Source organism: Trichechus manatus, unplaced genomic scaffold, assembly GCF_000243295.1.
Source record: "Trichechus manatus latirostris isolate Lorelei unplaced genomic scaffold, TriManLat1.0 scaffold00180, whole genome shotgun sequence".
Classification (NCBI taxonomy): Eukaryota; Metazoa; Chordata; class Mammalia; order Sirenia; family Trichechidae; genus Trichechus; species Trichechus manatus.
The window spans coordinates 5259291-5283799 of record NW_004444116.1 but is presented as its reverse complement, the minus strand read 5'-3'; the positions used below and the strand labels follow the sequence as shown (position 1 = coordinate 5283799).

Sequence of the window (24509 nt, the reverse complement as noted above, 5' to 3'; positions counted from 1 at the left end):
TTTTCTTCTTTCTCCTTCTCCACACAGGGTACATTTCAACTTCATTTAGAAACTGTGATAGGCCAGTTGGGGCATCACCGTTGAAGTTGCCTGGCACTACGACCTTATCTGAGTGCCCACACTGACGAGAGAGCCCTGGGCTGGCTGATACCCCAATCTCCCCAGAGACAGCTGGTCATATTGCAGGGAGGCTGGGCGGCATCACTGCTGTGTGACCCAGTCTCCCTTCTACCCTCCTGCACCCCAAAAGAAGGAATATCTCTTTCAACGGCAGACAGTTGAGCTATCACCACTTCCCTGCTACTGTGAGTGTCTCCAAAGAAAAGGACCAGTGAGCTCCAGGCCGTGGGCACAGGTCCAGAGAGTAACTGAAGCCATCTCTGGAAAGCTGTGACCCCTTCTTCCTCACCCTCCTCTGCTATTTCTCCATCTTCTACTGTTGGTGGGTGTATGTCTCTTCCTTTGAGAGAGCAGGACCAAACAACACCAGCTGCCAGAGAGGCAAATGGGGGCTTTGTCCTTGTGGGTGGCCTTGTGTGTGTCCGTGCCCTTGTGTGTGTGTGACTGTGTGGGTGCTGGTGCATATTTGAGATGTGCCTGTGTCTGGCCGTGTGCACAGGCGGCTGTATGAGCGTGTGGTGTGTGTCCTCACTGCTTTCCCAGCCCTCCTTCCTCAGCCAAGCAGAGAGGGCAACCTTGAGGACTGACCTTGAGTCTGAATCCTGACTCTGCACGGCAGCACCAAAATGGCAGCCGCCGCCTCTGTGACCAGCCTGGCCGATGAGGTCAACTGCCCCATCTGCCAAGGCACCCTGAGGGAGCCGGTCACCATTGACTGTGGCCACAACTTCTGCCGCGGCTGCCTCATCCTCTACTGCCAGATCGCGGGCCCGGACCCCGAGGAGCCCCCGACCTGCCCGCTCTGCAAAGAGCCCTTCCGCCCAGGGGGCTTCCGGCTCAACTGGCAGCTGGCCAGCGTGGTGGACAACATCGAGCGCCTCAAGCTGGTGTCCTCACCCGGTTCGGCAGAGGAGGACGTCTGCCAAGAGCATGGGGAGAAGATCTACTTCTTCTGCGAGGATGATGAGATGCAGTTGTGTGTGATGTGCCGGGATGCCCGGGAGCACCGGGCCCACACGGTGCGCTTCCTGGAGGACGCGGCAGGGCCGTACAGGGTAGGAAGGAGCAGAGTCCGGGCTTCCCAGGGTGGGCCCTCTGCAACTGGGCTGGACTAAGGGAATTAGGGCAGATTTGTGGATTATTTGAGCCACCTGAAGCAAATTTCTTTCTTCCTATTTATATGATCGCCTAGGCAATCGGCCCAGGGGTGGATGATGGTGTATTTATGTTTTGTGTTTTTGAGTGTGTTCTATGTTGTTTACTTTTGGCCACGACATAATGGAAGCTCAATAAGTACTTGTTGGGAGTCCCTGGGTGGTGCAAACAGTTAAGCACTGGGCTACTAACGTTTGGAACCCACCTAGAGGTACCTCAGAAGAAAGGCCTGGTGATCTGCTTCCAAAAGGCCACAGCCTTGAAAACCCTATAGAATACAGTTCTACTCTGAAACACAGGGGGTTGCCATGAGTTGGAATCCACACAATGGCAACTGGTTTGGTTATTCTTTAAGTACTGGATGAATGAATGAATGAACACAACATGAATGTGTGTGTCTGTGATGGATTAGGCAGATGTGTCTGAGGATGTGTGAGTTTGTTCTGAGGGAATGATTGTAGGAATGATGTGTATATATGTTAATGTTTGCAGGTTTATGAGTGTGTACAATGTGTTCAGAGGTCTGGGCATGTGTGTATTTGAGTATGTAAGTGTAATTGAGTGCTCGTGTTCATGAATAAATTAATGTTTACCTGTACAGGTTGTGTAAATATCTGTTGTATGTAATTTTATCTATCATTAAATGTGTATATACTTTTTTATTTGTTTGTGTGTTGTGTTTTAGTACAAATGGACATCTGCATGTATGTGGAGGTGTTAATTAGTTAATTAGCATGTGAGAGTTCTAGATGTATTTTGAATGTATGTGTATGGACATTTATGTGTGCATTCCTGGCCGTATATGTTCCTAACTCTACTGTAGACCAAATAGTTTTTTTTAAGCGATTCATTGTTTTTATAGTATCCAAGTGTCTTCCCTTCAGAATCGTACAGATAAATGATTCCATTCACAAGGGATGGTCATTATTTGAATCTGTTTTCTTTGAGACATATGAGAAACTTGGGAAAATTTCAAAAACAGTCATATCATATGTTCAAAAGCTCAGGACAGGTCTCAGATACCACTTACCAAAGGCAAACAAAAAACTAAGGTGTTTAACCTGGAGAAGTGAAAGCTCGAGTGGGAAAACTGAGTCATAGCCTCTGATGGCACGTGACAGAGAGGAAGGGCCCTGGTCAAAATTCTTAAAGGACAAAGTAAGAGGAAAAAGACCTAAAGAGAGTACACTATCAAGGATGATTAAGGCCCAGGCATTGTCAGCTAAGGGAGTGGCTCTCTTCCTTGGGCCATTTTCTTCTTGGAGGCAGAGGGTTGGATGAAATGACACCCATTAACAAATCGCTTTTTTCTGTTTTAAATATTTTATGCTCCTTCTCCCCAGGAACAAATACAGAAATGTCTTGAGTGTCTAAGGAAAGAGAGAGAAGAGATTCAAGGGATCCAGTCAAGAGAAAACCAAAGGATACAAGTCCTCCTGGTAGGTCATCACTCCTTCTCTGGACTACTTCCCTGGACCCCTTCTCTTCCTCAGGGTCCATTGTCTCCCTGAAACTGAAGCAGAAGCGTATATAGGGCTTTGAGTCATTCTCAGTTTGAATCCTGACTCTGACACTAACTAGGCATATAACTTCAAGCAACTCTCTAACTTCAATTTGCTCGTCTGTAAAATGGAGATTAAAAGTGGTCACTGCATTGAATTGCTGTAAGGATTAAATGAAGATATCCCTGTAAAGTAGCTTAGCTCTGTGCATATAGCGTGTACTTCATAAAAGGTGTCCCCACCACCTCCCCCACACCTTCTCTGAGCCCTACCCCCTTAGAAGTTCTAGAAGGTGGTGCTGAGGCAATGCTGGGCAGTCTGTCTCCCAGAAATGGGATGGTAGGGGGAAATGAAACCAGGCAGCAGTTCCAAATCTATCTGGGGACCAGGGGAGGATTCTTATTTTACCATTGACCCCTGGAGGATGTGGATCTGGGCCAGGAGGGAGACGGGAGTGAAGTAAGGAAAAAGAAGAGGAAGATGAGGAGAAGGAAGAGCAGTACAAATAACTTTCTCCTGGGGTCTCCTTCTCCCTCCTCAGACTCAGGTGGCCACCAAGAGACAAAAGGTAGTTTCTGAGTTTACACATCTGAGCCAATTCCTAGAGGAACAACAGAGCATCCTCTTAGCCCAGTTGGAGAGGCTGGATGGGGACATCTTGAAGCAACAAGAAGAGTTTGATTTTCTGGTCACTGAAGAAATCTGCCGGTTCAGCGCTCTGATTGCAGAGCTGGAGGAGAAGAACGAGAAGTCATCAAGGGAGCTCCTGATGGTGAGACATAAACCCACACCCATCTGTGCTTTCCCTTGCTCTGATATGACTTATTGCATCTGGACCTTTCTAAGCCACCTCTCCTTTATTCAAACATGTCTGTATCCCAAATGGAAGATGGGTCACAGGACCAGAGATCTGAATTCTAGTCCATGCTTCACTGAGAGTTTCCTGGTCACTTTCCTCTCTGGTCTCTGTCTCTCCATCCCACCACCTGTCAAATAGGGATAATGCTTTCCGTAACTACCTCACAGGGATATTGTGAGAATCCTACAGTAAAATGAAAGTGAAAGTAGCACTTTGAAAAGTACTGAGTGCTATGCAAACAAATGTCAGGTGCAATTTCCAATGCAAACTATTCTTTATAACCTCAGTGTATCACCATCCGCTAGTCAGGAGGTTCTTACAGTCTAACTTCACTCCTTTCACACTGGAGGAGAGCTATATATTGGGGTCTCAACAAAGGATCAGAAAGGCATGATGTAGGGGGAGCACTTTGGACTGAAACATGATCCCTTGGTGTGAGACTTACCTTTGCCTCTAACAAGCAGGTACTGGTCACACCATCCTTCTGGATCTATGAAATCAAGGGATTGGACTCTATGATCCCTGGGAAGCCTCCAAAGCTCTACAACTTAGGACTCTGTCAATGTGGTGTCCTTTTTCTGTCCAGAGCTAGGAATGTGGTATTTTGTCTTTTTTAGTTATAAGGAAAGTGGGAGAGGTGAAAACTGAATCCCTGCTGTCTCTCTCTCTCCCCTAGGATATCAGAAGCACTCTAATACGGTAAGCGATACAGTTCCTCTTTTCTCTTTTCCCACATGAATACACATATATGCACCACGTGCCTAGTTATTGCCATGCGAATATATAGCATTCTCACATTAAGGACATCAATTCCCATGTAAGCTTCACATACCCAAATGCATTCTCATGTACAGCCATACACATCCTCACAGAGCACCCCAGAGTGGGCAGTAGGTCCGTCATAGTGGTGGAAGTATGTCTGCCTGTGGGAACTGGCACATCCATTCTCAGTTAGAAGAAGGCTGCCAGCTGAGTCTGGAGGCATTGACAATAAGGATCTTCCCCAGGTTCTCCTTTGTCTTGGAGAGTTTGAACCACCAGACTAATGAAAACAGCCATTACCTTCTGATCTGTGGGTGGCTAATGGACCCCATCATTTCTGTGTCCCTAGATGTGAAACCAGAAAGTGCCGGAAACCAGAGGCTGTGTCCCCTGAGCTGGGCCAGAGAATTCGGGACTTCCCCCAGCAGGCCCTCCCGCTGCAGAGGGAGATGAAGATGTTTCTGGGTAAGAGGACCCTAGGCCTCCACAGGTGGGCATGAAGCCCACCTGAGCATACAGTGAAGCCTAAGTTTAGGAATGGCCTCGATGCTCCACTGCCAAATGGTACTATGTGAACTTTGGTGAAGCTTGCTCCCTCTCTGTGCCTTGGTTTCCGTATTTGCAGATTTTTAAAAAAATAAAGTCTGCCTATCAGGATAATGTAACAATGGAGATAGTAAAAGTAAAGATTTCCAGAAAGAAAATCTGCCATGCTTAATAATTAAACAATCCACATTTACAATACATGACAAGTTTTTGATAATGAGTATTGTCAATTAATAGCCAGCGACAGTATTTATCTTGTTCCTGTGGTAGCTGACTCTTCCCTCCTCCCTCTTTCCCTACTTTCCCCCTGTTAGCCTTGTTCTCAGAGTTGAGTTGCCCTGTAAGGACTGTGCCCTCCTTTTCCAGAACAGGGACTGGCAGCAAGAGAGGGCGTAGAGTGTTTGAAGTGGGAGTCAAGGTGTGGCATCCTGCCATATCCTCCCCACCACACTGACATCATGGATAGCGCTTCTTATTTCAAAATGACCCACCCACAAAAGTCTCTAGAAAAATTTCCTCAGAAGTCCACCTCCTGCCATTACTCCCAGTAGCCTGGTAGTGAAGGAAATTTTACTCTAATCAAAGTCTGCCCTTTGACTACCCCCAAAACTATTCCCAAGAAGAACGAGAAATAAATTAGCCCACCTTTCCGTGCATTTTACTTGGATCCACAATCAACGCCCATTGAAGCAGCAATCAAGAAATCAAACCACATATTGCATTGGGCAAATCTGTTGCAAAAGACCCCTTCAAGGTGTTAAAACACAAAGAAGTCACTTTGAGAACTAAGGTGCGCCTGACCCAATTTATGGTATTTTCAATCACCACATATGCATGGGAAAGCTGGACAATGAATAAGGAAGACTGAAGAAAAATTGATGCATTTGAATTATGGTATTGACAAAGAATACGGAATATACCATGGACTGCCAGAAGAATTAATAAATCTTTCTTGGAAGAAGTACAGCCAGAATGCCCCTTAGCAGCAGGGTTGGTGAGACTTCACCTCACGTACTTTGGATATGTTATCAGGAGGGACCAGTCCCTGGAGAAGGACGTTATGCTGCATAAAGCAGAGTGTCAGCCAAAAAGAGAAAGACCATCGACGAGATGGATTGACACAGTGGCTGCAAGAATGGACTCAAACATAGGAACAATTGTGAGAATGACCCAGGACCGGGCAGTGTTCCGTTCTGGCGTACATAGGGCCGCTGTGAGTTGGAAATGACTCAACCACACCTAACAACAACAACATCCATTCAGTAAGCAGAGGTTTTTGAAGCATTTAGTATGGCCTAGGCAATGTGCTGGACACTGAGGATACAGAGGTAAGCAAGACAGGGGTGGTCCCTGCTGGCTCAGAGCTGGTGCAGTGATTCTCCAAATGCGGCTCCAGCAGCTTCAGCATTCCCCAGTGAACTGCTTAGAAGTACAGATTCTCAGCCCTACCCAGACACACTGAATCAGAAGCCCATGTGTTTTTAACGAGTGCTGCAGATGATTCTGCTGCACGCTGGAGTTTAGTGCGAACACACTGGTCTAGTAGGTTCCAATTTCGATTCTTCTCTTTGTCCCTTCCCTTCTCCTGGCCTGAGTTTACTCATCACTAAATGTTCTATGGTTTTGTGAGACTAATGAAATCACATTCTATTTTATATCCTTTTTACAGAAAATCTCTGCTTCGAGTTGGACTATGAGCCAGGTAAGTAGCCTGCATCAGGATAGCAGTGAGTGAGGGGTCCAAAATTGAAAAGGAGAGACAATTTTGCAGGGTTCTGCACTGTGCACTGTAATGTGTGTGTGTGTGTGTGTGTGTGTGTGTGTAATATTAATATATACATATTAATACTGCCTTTGTAAGGCTCTCGGGAGAACCACGAAGAGAGGACAGGCATGCCCACATACTACATACTTGGCATGAAGCTGACATTCTGAATCTGAATGTGTTGAAAGGATAGAAAGGCTAAATCAGAATGGGATAGGGTTGATCAAAGAAGTCTTTCTGGATGAGAGGAATGTTGCTCTGGGTTGCGAATCACTTTCTTAGAGCTGTCAGGAACCCCTACCCCCTCTCAGATGTAGTTTCATAGATGATAGAAGGAGCTTGGCCTGTGGATGGGAAAAGAATGAACAGAACGGACCCTATTCAAAGATGTTCTTCCCAGTCTATCAACCGAAGACCCTCATGAGTCATGAAGTTGTTAGAAGAAGTCTTCTAACCCATGTATATATCTGAATTTATGGATTTTTCTCAGTTTGTGGATACTGAAAGTTACATGAGGCAGGGTAGGCAGAAGTTTTTGGTGTTAAAAACTTCAGACTCTGATGGTTTTAGAATTGCTGAGGCAGAATAAATAACCTGTGAGTAACCCAGAAATTCTGCTGGGAGCAAAGACTGTGTGTAGGTCAGAAGGGTTTCTGGGAGGTAAGAAGTGAGGAATTAGGAAGTTTGGACTGAAGGGAGAATGTCTGCAGCCCTTGAGATATGAGGAGGGGAAGGATGTGGTGTGTCAGCAGGGAGGAGATCAGAGCAGACACCTACAGCTTTGGAAGTCAACTGGTTTAAGGTGAGCAGAACCTCTTTCCAGAGGACTGCACAGAATCAAGTGAGAGCATGGATATCCGAGCTCTCCATGTCTTCTAAGGCAGCCTTCTCAGCCTTTAACATGCACACACATCACCTGGGGATCTTACTAAAATGAAGATTATGATTCAGTGGGTCTAGGGTGGAAGCTGAGATTCTGCATTTCTAACATGTTCCCAGGTGATGCCCAGGCTGTTGGTCCACATAGGCACTACTCAAGTTGTTGGTAATAAAAATACTAGCAGGTGGGTGCCAATGAAGTTTTTAGGTCTTCCTTGAAGGTAATAACATGCCTGCTCACATCTGTGTCCTTTTGGTTTTCCCCACAGCTCACATTTCCCTAGACCCCCAGACTTCTCACCCCAAGCTCCTCTTGTCTGAGGACCACCAGCAGGCTCGGTTCTCCTACAAGTGGCAGAACTCGCCAGACAACCCCCAGCGTTTTGACCGGGCCACCTGTGTCCTGGCCCATGGAGGCTTCACAGGGGGGAGACACACGTGGGTGGTGAGTGTAGACTTGGCCCACGGGGGCAGCTGCACTGTGGGTGTGGTGAGTGAGGATGTGCGGCGGAAGGGGGAGCTTCGTCTGCGGCCAGAGGAGGGAGTGTGGGCGGTGAGGCTGGCATGGGGCTTCGTCTCGGCTCTGGGCTCCTTCCCCACACGCCTGACCCTAGAGAAGCAGCCCCGGCAGGTGCGGGTGTCTCTGGACTACGAGGTGGGTTGGGTGACCTTCGTCAATGATGCTACCCATGAGCCCATCTACACCTTCACGGCCTCCTTCACTGGGAAGGTCTTTCCCTTCTTTGGGCTCTGGGGCCGAGGGTCCAATTTCTGCCTGAGCTCCTGAGAGAGTGGTGTTACCTTCCTTTAAGTACAAGGCTTAAACAGAATTCTCTGTGGACTTGGCGCTTGGCTGAGTCCCTTGTAAGACTTGGAATAGATATTACTGCTTTAAATGATGAGCTGGGAGTTAGGATTTTGGCAAAGGACAAGGTGAGATGATTTTCAACCCAATGTTCAAATCCTTCTCCCAATGCCCAGTGGATGGTAAGGGTACCCGGGGACTCAGGCCACTGCTGGCACTTCTCACTACCATTTCCACCAGACACAGAAGTAGCTGTGTAGAGGAAAGTACTAGATTTGGAGCCAGAAGACCTGGGTTCAAGACCAAGCCTTGTCATCAATCGTGTGATCTTAAGCAAGGAACCTCACCTCTCTTCATCTTAGTGTCTTTCAAAAATACTGAGGTTCATTTCCTCATACTCTCAAGAAACATTTATTGAATGCCAATTATGTTTCAAGCAGTATAATAACCACTAGTGATAAAAAAAGAAAATGAAAAAAAAATGTCCTGTCTCTGAAGGAGCTTGCAGGAAGAGACAGTGAGATAGGAGGAAATTACAGCACAGTGTAATTGGTGCTGTGATAAGGGTCTGAGCTGGGTGTTATGGAAGCTCAGAGGAGGGAGCATAACGTAGTATGGAGGGTAAAGGTGGGTCAGAGAAAGCTTTCCAGAGAGAGTGAGTTGAGAGGATGAGTAGGGTGAATGAGGAAAAGAGAGGAGGAAGCATCTTAGGAAGAGAGAACAGAAGAGAACTGGGTGGATGACCTGTGACTCATGGAATATTGAGTCATATCCACGGTCTTCAGGAGAACATAGCCCTATTATCTGAAGATGTGCAGCCACCCCCACTCCTGACACCACTAACTGTCTCCCTTCTCCTGGTGGGATCATTTCTGGCTGAGATGAAGATGGAGGGCCTTCGGGGATGAAGACAGAAGGAGGCATGGCTATAAACCATAACCCAAGGGCTGGTCTCCACTTAATTTACTACCACCACCACCCACCTCTGTGTAGGACCACACTCAGCCCCAGGGAAGAATCATCAAATCTCCATCTGAGGTCAAGAAATGAGATGGTGGAAAGGAATGAGCCGTAAATAGCTTAGTTGTGGGAGCAGAAATGGCACCATCTGCACACTTGCGCTAGGTAAAAGAATCCCAGGTGTGGACAGGGGGATGAATTGGATGAGCTGTGACTTTTAGTCCAAGGAGTTGGCACTACTCTGGAACTGGATAAGGAGTGACATCTGGACCGCTACTTCATACCATATATGAAAATTAACTCAAAATGCATCCGGGATTCCACCAAAGAGTGTATTGTATTTTTCCGTTTGTTCTTATTGGTTTTAGCTGGGTCTTTAAAAATGACTGTTGGGCTCTAAGGTAGATGTGTATGAAGATCCCAGCCTGCTGGTGGCCTTCGAGGGGCTACTTGGTCCTCATATGTGCAGATTCAAAAACCTGAATTAATGATCATCAATATCATCATTATCATTGCCATTATCACCATCATTTTGATAGCTATCATGATTTATGTGCTTATTATGTGCCAGGTTAAGCCCTTCACATGCCTTCTGTCATTTAATCTTGGTAATTCTATGAGATAGATCCTATTATTATCCCCATTTTAAAGGTGACAAAGCTGAGGACTAGTGAGTTTTGGTTATTTAATCAGCCAAGGATTTTAATCCATGTCCAACTGAAGAGCTCTTAGCCACTACACTGCACAGCCTTGTTTGGAAATTGAGCCCCTGGGTGGGTCCTGGTAAATATTTTAATGCTGGTCATCTTTCCCACAAGTGACTTGAATTCAAAAAGAGAATTTATATTTTTTACATTGAGAAATAAAACACCTAGTGAGTGAAAATACTCATCTTGGCTTATGGGTACTTGCTCCTCCCCAAGGGCAATTCTCCTTAAAGTTTACTTGCTTCTGGAGTGTGGAGCCAGAGCAGAGGAAGTGGATGCATCCTAAAACACAATGACTTAAAGATAAGACAGCTCCATGGACCTCCCTGCTCTGCTTGCCCCAGAGTTGGGACTCCGGTTTTAATGACTGGGGCCCTGATGCCTCTAACTCCTTTTCCAAGACTCCAAAGGAGTGTTGTGCATTTGCTCTAACATCCACAAGTTTCATCTGATTTTTTTTCACAGCTCACATTGTAGCAGCTCCTTCTATTACAAAGAACAGAGACGCACTCCAGTTAGTTCAAATAATGGGAAAGTTTATTATAAGAACAGACATGGAAATAAGGAAAAAAGGATTTTTCACCATTTAGCCAGGCCTCATGGGAAGAAGCTATGAGGGCAGTTGCGGTTCAGTGGTAGAATTCTTGCCTACCATGCAGGAGACCGGAGTTCAACTCCTGGCCAATACACCTCATGCAAAGCCATCAATCATAGTCTGGTGCTATGATGCTGAAGAGGTTTCAGTGGAGCTTCCAGACTAAGATGGGCTCGTAAGAAAGGCCTGGAGATCTATGTACTCATGCAAATCAGCCAGTGAAAACCCTATGGATCACAGGTTCAATCTACAACTGATCACAGGGCAACATTTTGTTCCATTGTGCATGGGGTCACCATGAGTTGGGGGCCGACTTGACGGAAGCTAACAACAACATGGCAAGCTGTGAGGGGAGGGTGGCACACAACCAGGACATGTAGGAAGAACTGGAGATTCATAAAATGCTAATAATAATAACAAACATATATACCTTTCATTTTGGCCAGGCACAATAAATGTTTTATATATTTACTTAATGTTCACAACATTCTATGAGGTAGGTACTATTGTTAATTTTTTATATATGAGGGAACTGAGACGTGGAAGTTGAGTAACTGATCCCAAATCAGCAGATTATAAAAAGCAGAGCAAAAATTTGAATTCAGGTGGTTTGGCTCCCAAGTATGAGCTTTTGGTCATTAAGCAATACTGCCTCTATATGTTCAAGAACTGGCAGGAGGAGGGCTTGAGGTCTAAGAAAGCTCTAGAGATGGAATCATCCACTCAGCAGCATGAGCCATGGATATACCAGTACTCTGCCATGAGTGCAGTTCTGACTCCCTCTCCTTCCACTCTCCCTACCTACTAGTGACACATTCATCACGGAGCCATTTTGAATTTCCAAGAGAATCTGATAAGATCTTTCTTGTCAGGCCATAGTCTCCACTGCCCAGCCTGCAGTTAGGCTGCCCTGGGCCAGATGTCCAGCCCTAGTCCAGTCATCTGTGGTCACCTCAGAAGAAGCCAGAGGACCTGGCAGGCACCTCACTATAGCTGACTTCTCTCCGGTAGAGAGAGACCCTCTGAGCTCATCATTTTCCTTCTACTCCTGGTAGGATACTTCTGGGCAAGTTCTCTGTGTGACATTAACCGCATCTGGGTTACGAGAATTGTTAGCTGCCTCCTTCAGGGTGTTCACTCCTAGCCTAATGTCCTATTCTTAGATTTCAAGTCTCATGTTTCTCCAAGAACTGCAGCTTCCTGCCTACTAACTACGCCCTTCTTTTTTGAACATCTATACTACTAGGCTGTTCCTCCACCCCCTACCCCCCAGTCCCCAATCGCCCCCTCCAGTCCATCCTGCACAAGGAGCCAGACTGGTTTTCTCAAATACCACTTTGTCCCTTTACTTCTGCCTCAAAACCTTGATGGCTTCCTATCTCCTGGAGTCACCCATCTAACCCTCTGCTTGACTCCCAGTCTTCCCCATTCCTGAACATTCCAGACTAACCAGATCAGTCTTCTCATACTCTTCATGGCTTATTCCTACCTCTACGCTTTCATTTGTGCCGTTATCCTGACCTGGAATGCTCTCACCTTTCTCTCCCACCTATCAAATCTCCACCTCCCCTACAAAGCTTTCCCTGACTTTGCCAGTTTCACCTGTGTTTCCCTCTGAATTCTCACTTAGCATCTATGCCACTTAATTTAACCCACCCACACTCTTATTATTCCATATGTGTTGGTTCTGGCTCCACAGCTAGAGTATAAGCTTCTGGATGAGGGAATGGAATAAGAAGATGTAATTAACATGTTTAAATGTTTACGGTCTGTAAGGCCCTGCAGCAGACACCTAGCATAAATAATAACATTTAATTCTTACAACAATCCCAGGCCGCAGGTACCATTATCCTCATTTTAAGTGGGGAATACTGAGGTTCAGAAAGGCTAAGTAACTTGCCCAAGGTCACTAAAGTATTAAGTGTCAGAACTGGGACTTCAACTCAAGTTTGACTCCTGGATTTTTACTGTGGCCATGTATTATTCTTTATATCCCTCAGTGACTAGTCTAGCATTGAATATATTAGCAAGGGCTCAATGAATATTAGCTAACTGGCTACACATTAATGGCTCCATTTTTTAAACATTGAAGATCAAGAGAAGCCCTTATACTTTCTATTAATTCATTCATGCATCCATTTAATAAATTTTACTGGACACCAAGTATGATCCAGGTGCTGTCCTAGACCCTGGAGACACAAAGATAGGATGCATTCCCTGCTCATTCAAAGAAATATGACATATGCATAAATAATTTATATACAATTATATTAGTTATTCATTGTTGTGTAAAAATTACCACAAACTTAACAGCTTCAAACAACACACATTTATTATCTCACAGTTTCTGTGGGTCAGAAGTCTGAGCATAGCTTAGCTGGCTCCTCTGTTTAGGGTCTCACAAGGCTGCAAACAACGAGTTGGCTGGTCTGGGTTCTCATCTGGAGGCTCAACTGGGGAAGAATCCACTTCTAAGATCACTCAGGTTGTTGGCAGAATTCATTTCCTTGTGGCTACAAGACTGAGGGCCCCAGCTTTTTGTTGACTAGAGGCTGGAGGCTCTAGCTCTTAGAGGCTGTCTGCAGGTCCTTGACACACAGCCAATTACTTCATCAAGCCAGCAAGGAGAGTATCTGGAGTGAGTCTGCTAGCAAGATTTAACATAACATTTAACATAACACAATCACAGGCGTGACATTCCATTACCTTTGCCATATAACATAACCTAATCATGGAAGTGATATCCTATCACTTTTGCTATATTCAAAACAGAATTCCTGAGTGGCACAAATGGTTAAGCACTCCACTACTAGCCAAAAAATTGGCAATTTGGACCTATGCAGAGGTTGCCTCAGAAGACAGGTCTGGCGATCTGCTTCCGAAAAGTCACTGCCTTGAAAACACTATGGAGTGCAGTTCTACTCTGTACGAATGGGGTCACCATGAGTCAGAATCTACTGGACAGCAGCCACGACAACAACATTGGTTGGAAGCAAGTCCTGCCCACACTCAAGGGGAGGTGATTATCCAAGAGCATGAACACCAGGCGGTGAGAATCATGGGGCACCCTAGAGTCTCTCAACAATAATGAATTCAGTGCCAGCTGAGTGGAACAACCAACAGGTGCTACAGGAGCTCAGAAGGAATATTCCTCCCAACATGTGCTGAGGTGGTGAGCTCCTGCCATCCAGATATCTGGGAGTTCCTGTTTTTATATGAAATTGTGAGAGATAGACACAACGGTCAGTTCACAGACAAACAGAGATATCACAAATGGCCCTAGAGATCAGGGGCCCTGACCTCTGCAACGGGAATCATGAGCATGAGCCTGGTTTAGAAAGGAGGCCATGGCTACTGTCCAAGTGTCAGAGGGTCAAGCATCAGGTCACGGCTGTGGGGATGAGGAAAGGGGGACATGTTCAGGAGATGACCCACCTGAAGAAGCACCAAGTAGACCTAATGGGGAGCTAGGCAGGGTGGGGGAAGGAGAGAGAGGAGGCGGAGGTGAGTCTGAGACGAGGTGGCCCAGGGATGAGCAGGTTAGAGCTGCTGAGGATGGTGGAGGAGGTGATCCATTGGCTCTTTTCTCCAACTCAGGATAAATAGCCTCTAATTTCTGTGGAGCACTCCTAGAGACAAAGAACCGGCTCAGTATATTCTGTTGAATCTTCCACTGGCCATGTAACACGAAGATAGAAAAATTAACAGAGCAGTGGATTTCCTTAACCTTGATAAAGCACATGTGCATGTCTTTGAACAGGTTTTTGTGTGTGTGTGCACGTGGGGAGGGAGAAGAAACTGCTCATACCTGTTCAATAAGTCTCTGATGTTCTAGGAGAGAGAGAGATAGAAAGTGAGAATCAAAATGGGTTCTCAGGTTCCTGTCACCTGCAAACTCCCTCCCCAACCCACTCTTGGAGGTTGCCTTAGGTGTCACCTTGAGAACTGGGCAGGAGGATTGCACCCCTCTTCTGTACCCCACTCTGCTGGAGGAACATTGTGTGACCTTGGACAAGCCACTGTCAACATACATCATAAAAGAAGCCTTTTCCTCTGACACCTTCCAGAGGGGCGTTGCAGGAAGTCTGCTTACTATTCTGGGAGAAGACCAGTCTTTGGGAGGTGCCTCAGGGCATGCACCTTCAGCATGTTGGCATCCAGTTGCTTGGCTGCCCTCTCCAGATCATCGATCAGGCTTCCGAACTGTGTTATTGCCAAGATTCTGGCCTTCTCTGCTGGCATGTCCTCCAGCTGGTCCAGCTGCTGCTGAGGGAGGGCATTCAGCTGTCCCCGGGCTTGGTGCTGGCTTTCCAGCTCAGCCTCCAGCCTGTGATTCCCACAGCCTACCCAAAATTACAGACCCTAAGAGTCAATGTTAGTCAGCCCTTCCCAGTCTCTGAATAGTCTGAATGGGAATGCTCGTTCCTCAGTCCTCTTCCTCTCGTGATGAGGCCTCTGGGTGTTATAGGTATTGCAGAGGCAGGTGTGAGTCTCATAAATGCAGGGCTGCCTCTCCTTCTGCCTCACACTTTTACAAACATCCACAGGTTCCATGTTATACCATGATGGTAATACACACACACACACACACACACACACACCACTCAACTATATACTCTTGCTGCCTGCTGTTAGCACCCTTTGAGTTGTAGGGTGAGAAGAGAGTCCACACAATGAGCAAGAAAAAAATTTAGACTATTAGAGACATAGATGGAGACCTACATTTTGTGGAGTAATTTTCAATTGATGAGACACCTGTCTCCTTTGATGCTCACCGTGAGCCAGGTAGAGAAGGATTGATGTTCATTTAACATGTAAGTCGCTCAACTAGCAATTCCCAAGGCCCAGCCCAGCACCCAGGTAGGTCTTCAACCTCAGAGACCTTTCCCACCACATCAGGCTTCTCCCCAAACAGAGACAGATGACCTATGGAAAAAAGGGCCCCTGAGGACACTCTAAGGTTGTTCTTCCCAGGAATCTGAGAAACCCACCTGCAGGGTTTGCAGTTTCTCCTTCTCTTGAGCTTCGAGCCGCTGAAGTTCCCCAAGGTCCTTTCTAAGCTTCCTGCTCCGGCGGCTGAGTCGTTCCTAAAGAGACAGACAGACCTGCTTGTCAGACTGGGGATGAGGGGTGTCACTCACTGCAAGGAACTCAGCGATCCCAGGATGAGGCTAAAGTATAATTCTGCCTAAAAATAGGCAGCCCTCGAAGCATCATGCTTGAGGTAAGGAACATGAGAATTTATTAAATGGATAATGATGAAGGGAAAGCAATGGGTATTTTTTTTTAAAAAAAAGCCTTAACCACACAAAATTACAGAAGTATTTCTACTTGACTTCAAGGTGCTTGTCTCCAAACATTTAAAAATTGTATTGTATACTGATCTTCTGGAAATTCTTATTACTTCACATTAGCAAATGAAGCCAGGCTGGAGAGAACTAACTTAAGAGGCAATGCAAAGCCTCTGGTCCATTCCTCCAGGCTCCTGGCTGGGATGGACAAGAGCCCTCTATTAGATGCAAACCCACAGCCCAGGCAGGCATTTGCCCTCTCTCTAAATCTTAATCAGTATCTGGATGGATCACTGTTTCTCTGAAGCTAAGGATATAATGAATGATTTTTGATAAACTATGAGGGAAACAAAGATTTAAAAAAGCTGGTAATGATATCAGCATAGGCCGTTACCAACGAATCAATGTGGAAGAAAAGTGGGGGGAGGATGTCAACAAAAGACTCTGGAAACATTCTTCTTGAATCTTATTAAATTAGTTACAAAATGTACTTGCTCTACCAGATAAAGAAAGTATACAAAGGCATAGTAGTAAAAACCGTATGGCAATGGTGCAAGAACAAATAGAAAATTAAAAAGAAGAGAGAGTTCAAGGACAGATGCCTGTTTATAAAGGAATTTAAAAAGAAAGATAGTACATAAGTCAGTGGGAAAAGGGCAGAATCTGTAGAAAATGGTGTTGAGAAAACTAGCTTACAACAGTAGAGAAAAATAGAACTGTATCCCTATCTAGAATCATATGTGAAGGCAGATGCCAGATAGATTAAAGACTTAAGTAGAAAGATAAAACCATAAAGTTAGTGGAAAATAATGTTAGAGAATAAATTTATGATCAGGGAGTAGGGAAATATGTCTTAAACAAACCCTCAAAAGCACAAACCATGAGGGAGTAGTTTAATTTGAGTACATCAGAATTAAGTATTCTGCTCAACGATGACACCACGGACAAAATTAACTGAGAAATGACAGATTGGGAAATGATGTCTGCAATGTCTAAACCAACAAGAGACTTACATGTAGAATACAGAAGGGAAAGCCTGCGAATCAACAAGAAGAAAACAGAAAAAACTATGAAGAATGAGAACAGTCAATTCACCGAAGAGGGGATGCAAAAGGCATGTGAATCCATGACCAAACTCATTGATGATTACAGAAATGGAAATCAACACAGCAGTGAAATATTATATGACACCCCTCACAGATGGATAAAAATTATACACATGGATAATGCCCAATATGGGGGTGGGATGGGTATATAAGGATCCTAACACATGCTGGTTGGATGTACACTGGCACCACCATTCTGGTGAGGGTCTAGGCCACTTTAGTGTCCTTTTCTTATGATCCAGTCGTCCTGTTTCTGAGTTAAAAACAAAAGCAAAACAGTTGCTGTAGAGTCGGCTCTGACTCGTGGCAACCCCATGTGTGTCAGACTAGAACTGTGCTCCATAGGGTTTTCAGTAGCTGATTTTTTGGAAGATGATTGCCTAGTCTTTCTTCCGAGGCACCTCTGGGTGGACTTGAACCTTCATCCTTTACAACATTTACAGTTAGCAGCTGAGTGCATTAACCATTTGTACCACTCAGGGACTCCATTTCTGGATAAACATCCCAGAGAATTCCTCACTTAACTCCTAAGGAGATGTGCGTACTACAGCATTGTTTGTGGTTATCAAAGGGTTGGAGTTATACAACGTCTATTAAGGGGGAAATGGATAAGTAAAATGTGCCAGATGCCCACTATGGAATCCTGTGTGTCTGTCAGAAGCAATAGACTGTATGACACACAAAATACAGATTGATCTTAAAAATATGGCGCAAAGTGGAAAAGCAAGAAATAGAATGAGGTCTATAATATAGTGGCACTTTGTGAACTAAATGTATAAACACACAATACAGCAATATGAGTTTTACCAAACCGTCCAAACATGAAAACACAACAAACACTTCAGAATGGCTGCATATGGTAGGGGGGAGGAGAATGCTGTGGGGGATGGTGATAAATTGAAATAAATAAAAGAAAGGGGTTCATGGACTAAATATAAGGATGTGCTATTAGCTGAAAGCATGTGTTTGTTTAAATTTTTCCCACTTGAGATGAAAAAACAATCAAGGTGTCTGAGGAAATTTCATAGCTGTTGTTTTTGGCTGTTTATGGGGAATGCTTTTGATCTTTGTGTTTTGCCTCATTCTCTCTTGTAAACTCTCAAAATGTATTGCCTTGGGAAGAGAAGACTCCGATATCCCTGGAGATGTGCAGATAGCGGGTGGGGTTGGAGAAAATGACTTTGAAAGTCATGTTTCTGGCCCTGAGATTCTGTTGATGAAATCCAGGTGGAGGGACTGTGGGTGAGAGGTCACCAAAGCATTCAGGCAAACAAAAAGTTTAAGTAAGCAGAAGAGACAGTAATGTCACTAGAAGGTTATTAAAAAATTGTCTCCACACATTGGGTATTACCTGCAGACACGTGCCTGCAGAGAAGGAATAAAAAGCTCACAGAAGTTTCATTGCAACAATGTTTGTGGTAGCAGAAAATTAGAAAAAATTTAATTGTTCATCAACAGTGAAATTAATAACAAAATTTTAGTATATTCTAAAGTAGAATACTCTGTTAAAAATGAATAAAACACATGTATTGGAAAGAAGCCCAAGATGTTAATTACCAAAGTTTTGAACACTGTTAAGTGTAAAAAAAAAAAAAAAACCTAAAAGAAAAACTCCTAGAAGGAGTGAGAGGTGGTAAATGGGCAACATGGATTTTACTCATGGTCTTCTTGGTGAAGGTGGCAGGCTGGTTGGGCTGGGGAAATGTTTGTCTGAGCACAAAAGTTCAGGTCTCACAAAGCTCAAACAAACAAAAAGACTGCATGGGGTGTGTTCAGGGAAACAAAAAGGAACCCTTTGCTATCCTATCAATCTACTACTTTCTCCACCCTTGAACTTCTGGAAAGAGTAGTCTGTCTTCACATCCTCATCTCCTCTTCATTCCTCAGCCATTTGGGCTGTCTCTCATCACTCTTCTGAAGCCTGTCTCTTCAAGGTCACCAGTGGCCTCCAGTGATAAAATGTGGTGGTGCCTTCTTCTCAGGCATTCTCTTTGATGTAATCCTCCCCTCAAGCCTCTCTCTCCAGCTTCCTTGACCTTGTCCCTCCCACCACTGCTCCTTGGTTTCTCCATTGTTCCCATAAATGGAGGTCTTCCCCAAAATTGTCCCCCTAATCCACTTTTATCTCCAGATTAGGTCCTTAGCTTTCAACCCTGGTGGCTTCAGATTCTGTCATAATTACCACACCAGTTCTTTTTCCTAATAGCCAAGCTCGGATTTCCAACTGAGAGCTAAGGATCTCCTATTGCTCTATTGGCAGCTCAGAATCAACGTGGAGAAATCAAACTTACCACCCCCTTCCCTATCCTCTCCTGCAACCCACTCCTCTTGACATCCATATTTCTGTCATTGGACCCACCATTCAGCCAGTCATCCAGTTTGAAATGTCAGTGATATTTCCTCTTTGGTATCTTCAAAATGACTCCTCATTAACTAAGATAAGCCCAAACCCCTTAACTCAGCATCCCAGGCTCTTCATGACCTAAACCCAGTTTACATTTTCACTATTATCTCTCTCTACTCCCCTGCATGCCCTCTGCACTCTAGTCAAAAAGGGTTCCTTTTTGTTTCCCTGAACATACCCGATGCAGCCGCACCTCCACATGCCTTATCTTTTACTTCCTCTGCCAGGAATGCCCTCTACCTATTTCCGCCTGTCAAAATCAGGCCCGTTCTTCAAATACAGTTCAAAGAGCCATGGTTCTATTCTTCTGGCATCGTTTCAAATTTAAGGAAGAGTTTAGAGTCAACTGTAGGCTCTGTGTAAATGAAAAAAGAAAGCAAAGAGAACAGCAATAAAGATAAATGCATGAAACAATTGAAGATAATAAAGATGTGTCATTCACAATATTCAAAACCAATAGGTTAAAGTTCTGTGTTTTAAAAAATGTATTTATTCATACATTATTTATTAAAATAATATTTAGTGGGTATATATCATATGAAAAAGGCACTCATTAGAATTAAAAAGCAAAATTTACAAACTTTTATCTACCAGCAATATTCCTTAGGGAAAAAAAGGACAAACTGAAATATAGGCAATGATCCTTATGTATATTAAATCCTGTCTTGTCTTAATGGATATTTTAAAAAGCTTATGATCCTATCAGATAAAATGTGATTTCAGAGTAAAAAAAGAACAAAAAAAAGGCATTAAGAAGTGAAACGTGAGAACCTAGCAACATTGAAATTCGTTCTCAAACAGCTTACTAACAAAATGTGTAAAAGAAAAAGTGGTTAATAGACAAAAATGTACCTTGCTTTGATAGAGTCACATACACATACACAAAAACTTTCAAAAAGCACACTCCTTATAAAACAAAAAGTGTCCCAAAACAGAAAAGAATAATGTCACCCATTATTATATCTTATGAGGAAAAAAAAGGTGTTGATCACTAAATCTGATAACGTCCACACGATTATGCATCTAAAAATGTCAGGAAATTAACTTAAAAGATATATGAGCTCAGCAAAGACTGTCATTTGAATTTGAAAGTACCAATTACCAAAAAGCTAACCTTATAAAATATATAACTACCCTCAACAGAGTCAAGGTACATGAGGTACAAATAAAGACAATTTAGTATTTGATTCAGAAACATAAAGGAAAATGCTTAGTGATATACCTGACTGCTGGTTGAGAAGATTAAATAAGCCCCCAAAAGTCCTAATTCTTAAGGTCATTAACAAATTTAATGCAATGCCAATTAAAATCTCAGGGAATGCTTTATAAAACTTAGGAAAATTACATAGATACTTTCCTCTGAAAAAAGTGGGCAAGAACATTTGGTTACAAAAAAAATATTAAATGGCGAAGATGCTGCTAAATTTAAACACAAACCATAAAGCAACATGTATCAAAACTATATAATAACAACTTTAGAACAGAAAAAATAATCGAAGGACTAAATCCAAACCAAAACAAACCCTCTGCCATTGAGTTGATTCTGACGCATAGCTGCTCTACAGGACAGAGTAGAACTGCCTCATAGGGTTTCCAAGGCTGTAAAGCTTTACAGAAGCAGACTGTCACATTTTCTCCTGAAGAGCACCTGGTGGGTTCAAACTGCCAACCTTTTGGTTAGCAGCCAAGCACTTAACCACTGCACCACCAGGGAGTAGAGAATTTAAAAATATTCCACTATTATAAGAACTTAAGTTATGCCAAACCAGAAACAACACATAGGTGTGGAAAGAACTCACTTACTATAGAAATGCTTTGGGGACAGCTGGATACCAGAATGAAGAAAAATTAAGGTGGAATCATCTTTCACATAACACAATATATTAAATTTCAATTGTCAGAAATTAATCAACCTTTAAAAATAAAATAGAACAACATAATCATATTAGACAAATGTCTGAGTATTTAAAATATGGAGATTATATTTTTAAAAAGAATAGAATGAGATTAGATAGAAATTTCAAAAATATTTGCACCAAAATTCAATAAAAAGAAAAGAAATAACATACTAAGAAAAATGTAGGTTAAACATAATATAGTTTATTATTCAAAAGATAAACTACTTTGATGCAATCATGTAGAATTTATGCCCTGATCCTAGGGGAAAATGTAGACAATGAGTCTTCACGTAGATAAAAGCCTCACTGCGAGCATTCATAATCAAGCAAAGTAAAACAACTTAAGTCATTCTTACACACTAATTAAACCAGCAAAATACATTAAAATGATAGATCCCAACATTGGTAAGGCAATGGAGAAACAGGTGTACAAATAAGATTTTGTAGCATTGCAAATTTGTTCAGCCTAGAGTGCCGTCAGAGATTATGTAATTCCTTTGAAAAGGACACAAGCTACGTCTGGGTGAATTTAATTCAAAGAAATAAAGACATGGTTAAGAACCACGAGAAAACTTTATTTCAAAATTATGCTATCAACTTCTAGAAGAACACAAGTCCCTCTTGGTCTACCTTGAGTTTCAGGGTCCACTGTTATAATCATTCCTTTGAAAATACCCTCAACCCTCTTGCTGCTGTTTATAATAGTTTTCAGGCAACTCCTTATTGTTGGATAAACTCTTACCATCACCTTTTCTTTGGCTCTCCTCAAGCAGCCTCTTGAATCATATTATTGAGGACATAGAAACTGTAATACCCAAACTACCTCCCAAACTGCGAAACTACCTACACTTGCAGACACCTTCTTTTGTTCCCGACTGTTAAAATGGACACCCCACCCAGCATTCACTTCTCTGTCACCATCTTATTACACTGCTCAACATCATTCAAGACCATCTATCATCCTTCCTCAAAACACTCGTCTCATTTAGCATCTAGGGCGCCATTCCCCTGGTTTTTCTCCTGCTTTTCTGGTGGCTCGTTCTAAGTTTCCTTGGCTGGTTCCCCCTTTAATCTAGATAACGGCCTTTCTCAGGACCTTGTCCTGGAACTTCTTTTCTCTCTAGACTGTCTCCTGAGGAGTCTAATTCCCTTGGATTTAAATATCATCTTTATTCTGATGGATCCCTCTCTTAGGTGCTGGGAGTACTACCCCAGACTCTCTTTGTAAATCCAGACTTGCTGTCCAACAGTCTATCTAGTATCCTGCTTAGGTGTGTCTCAACTTGGACTCAACTTGTCGTAAATGAAACTCTTGATGTTTCATTCAAACCTGTTCTACCCTGTCCTTATCTGTTACATCATCCATCCAGTTTCTCAGACCATAAATTCATGCAGTTATCTTTGATTTCTCTCATTCGCTTGCCCCACTTCCAACCTATCAATGAATCCTGTCAGTGTAAACTCTCATTATAAATTCTTCAAATGTATCAACATTTCTCCAACTTGAGGCCTCTCCATGTGCTGTCTCTTCTCCCAGTCTTTGCCTTTGTCAGCTTCTCTTCCTTTAGGTCTCAGCTTCAATGTCATCTCCTCCAAGAGGCCCTCACTGACCACACTATTTAACATAAAAATTAACAGTTGCCATGAAGTCAATTCCAACTCATGGTGATTCCATGTGCCAGAGTAGAACTGTGCTCCATAGGGTTTTCGATGGCTGATTTTTTAGAAGTAGATCACCAAGCCTTTCTTCCAAGGCACATCTGGGTGGACTCGAACCTCCAACCTTTCAGTTAGCAGCTAGGCGTGTTAACCATTTGCACCCCTAAGGGACTCCATAGGTTGCCCATAATGCTCCATCTTAGGCCCTTGTTTATTTTCTTCCTATCTCATTAAAAAAAAAACCTTGTAGTTTGTCTGATTTCTTATTTGTTTGTCTCCCTTACTAAACCGAAAACTCCCTGGCAGTAGGGAAGGCATCTGTCTCGTTCATCACTATATTCCTAGCACATATTACAGCTCCTAACACACAGTAGGAACTTATTAAATCTTTCTTAAATGAGCAAATATCATTATTTATTTGTTTTAGTTTCCTGTCATAAAACAGGATAATGATAATAATTCTGTCAAGTCTAAAGGTAGACCTAAGGATAAGGATTATGAATCATCTTTGTATTTTCTACAATGCCTAATACAACATCCTTCACAAAGTACAGACTTGAGTAAACATTGAATGAGTGAATAGATTTCTCCATCCCAGGCCTGGGAACCAGTGTGGTTCCTTAAGTATCTCTGGCCTCATCAGCGGGTGGGAAACCCTTCCCCCCATCCTGTGGGAAGGCAGAAAGATGTTTCTGAATTGTTTCTCTACCTTTTTATAGTTACCCCCAGTCTGGACTTTCCAGTTTCCCATTCTGTATCATAACATGATCTCATAAAGTCAAGCACTTAAAAGAAGACTTTGGAAATCCATATCTCATTATTGGATAGAAAGACACCATAGTGAAAATATGTCAATTTTCTATCCAATTGAATACTAAGTGGATTGGAAGGTGGTTGGTAAAAATTATTCTATAGCTAATTGGCAAAATAAATGCCTATGAACATCCACAAAAAATTCTGAAAAAATAAGAGTATTGTGAGGGTTATAAGACCTATCCAACATCAAAACACATTGTAAAAGATATAATTCTTCTGTGTTGTTGTTTTAAGAGCGTATACATACATTAAATTTTCTGGAAGGATACACAAAAATTTAACAATGTTAGCTCTCCCCAAAAACTAAAAATTGAGGGAAGCAAAGAGAAAGATTTTTAGTTTCAACTTTATACCTTTCAGTGTTGTCTGAATTTATTACCAAGAGTATGTAACTTGTATGATAAAAAAGTAAATAAAATAGGATAAAAATAATCATAATAAGAAGAAAAGAAGGAAGAAAGGAAAGAAGGGAGGGAAGGAGAGAGGAAGAGTAGGAAGGAAAGAGAAAGTGGAGAAGAGAAAGAGAGTCATGTACTGATTTCCAAGTTTCAAAATATTTGCAGGATAATTATAAGCTTATGTAAAACCTGATTACATTTCTAGCCAAATTACTAGGGCTATCAACCAGACAGCCATGTAGTTTTAGTAATGGTAGAGGTTTTTTTTTTTTTTTTTTTTTT

At 43.1% G+C, this 24509-nt stretch overlaps 2 protein-coding genes across 3 annotated transcripts in view; one reads left to right on the top strand and one right to left on the bottom strand.

Moving 5' to 3' along the window:
* The first annotated feature begins 498 nt into the window (after window positions 1–498).
* TRIM10 (tripartite motif containing 10) lies at window positions 499–9084 on the top strand. 2 transcript variants are annotated; one of them, XM_023741384.1, is made up of 8 exons: window positions 499–1175; window positions 2619–2714; window positions 3319–3549; window positions 4313–4335; window positions 4748–4863; window positions 6614–6646; window positions 7858–8033; window positions 8570–9084. In XM_023741384.1, exons 1-8 carry the CDS (start codon window positions 747–749, stop codon window positions 8651–8653), a joined length of 1188 nt encoding a protein of 395 aa, XP_023597152.1. In that variant the 5' UTR covers window positions 499–746; the 3' UTR covers window positions 8654–9084. The 2 variants fall into 2 exon arrangements, with proteins under 2 accessions (XP_023597152.1, XP_004387165.1); XM_004387108.2 differs by having other exon boundaries at window positions 7858–8658.
* Window positions 9085–14040: 4956 nt separating this feature from the next.
* TRIM40 (tripartite motif containing 40) overlaps window positions 14041–24509 on the bottom strand; it is an 11456-nt gene continuing 987 nt past the window's right edge. The window contains 4 exon segments of the mRNA XM_012558653.1: window positions 14041–14284; window positions 14464–14486; window positions 14796–15017; window positions 15647–15742. Of these exon segments, the coding sequence (XP_012414107.1) occupies window positions 14041–14284; window positions 14464–14486; window positions 14796–15017; window positions 15647–15742 (585 nt within the window).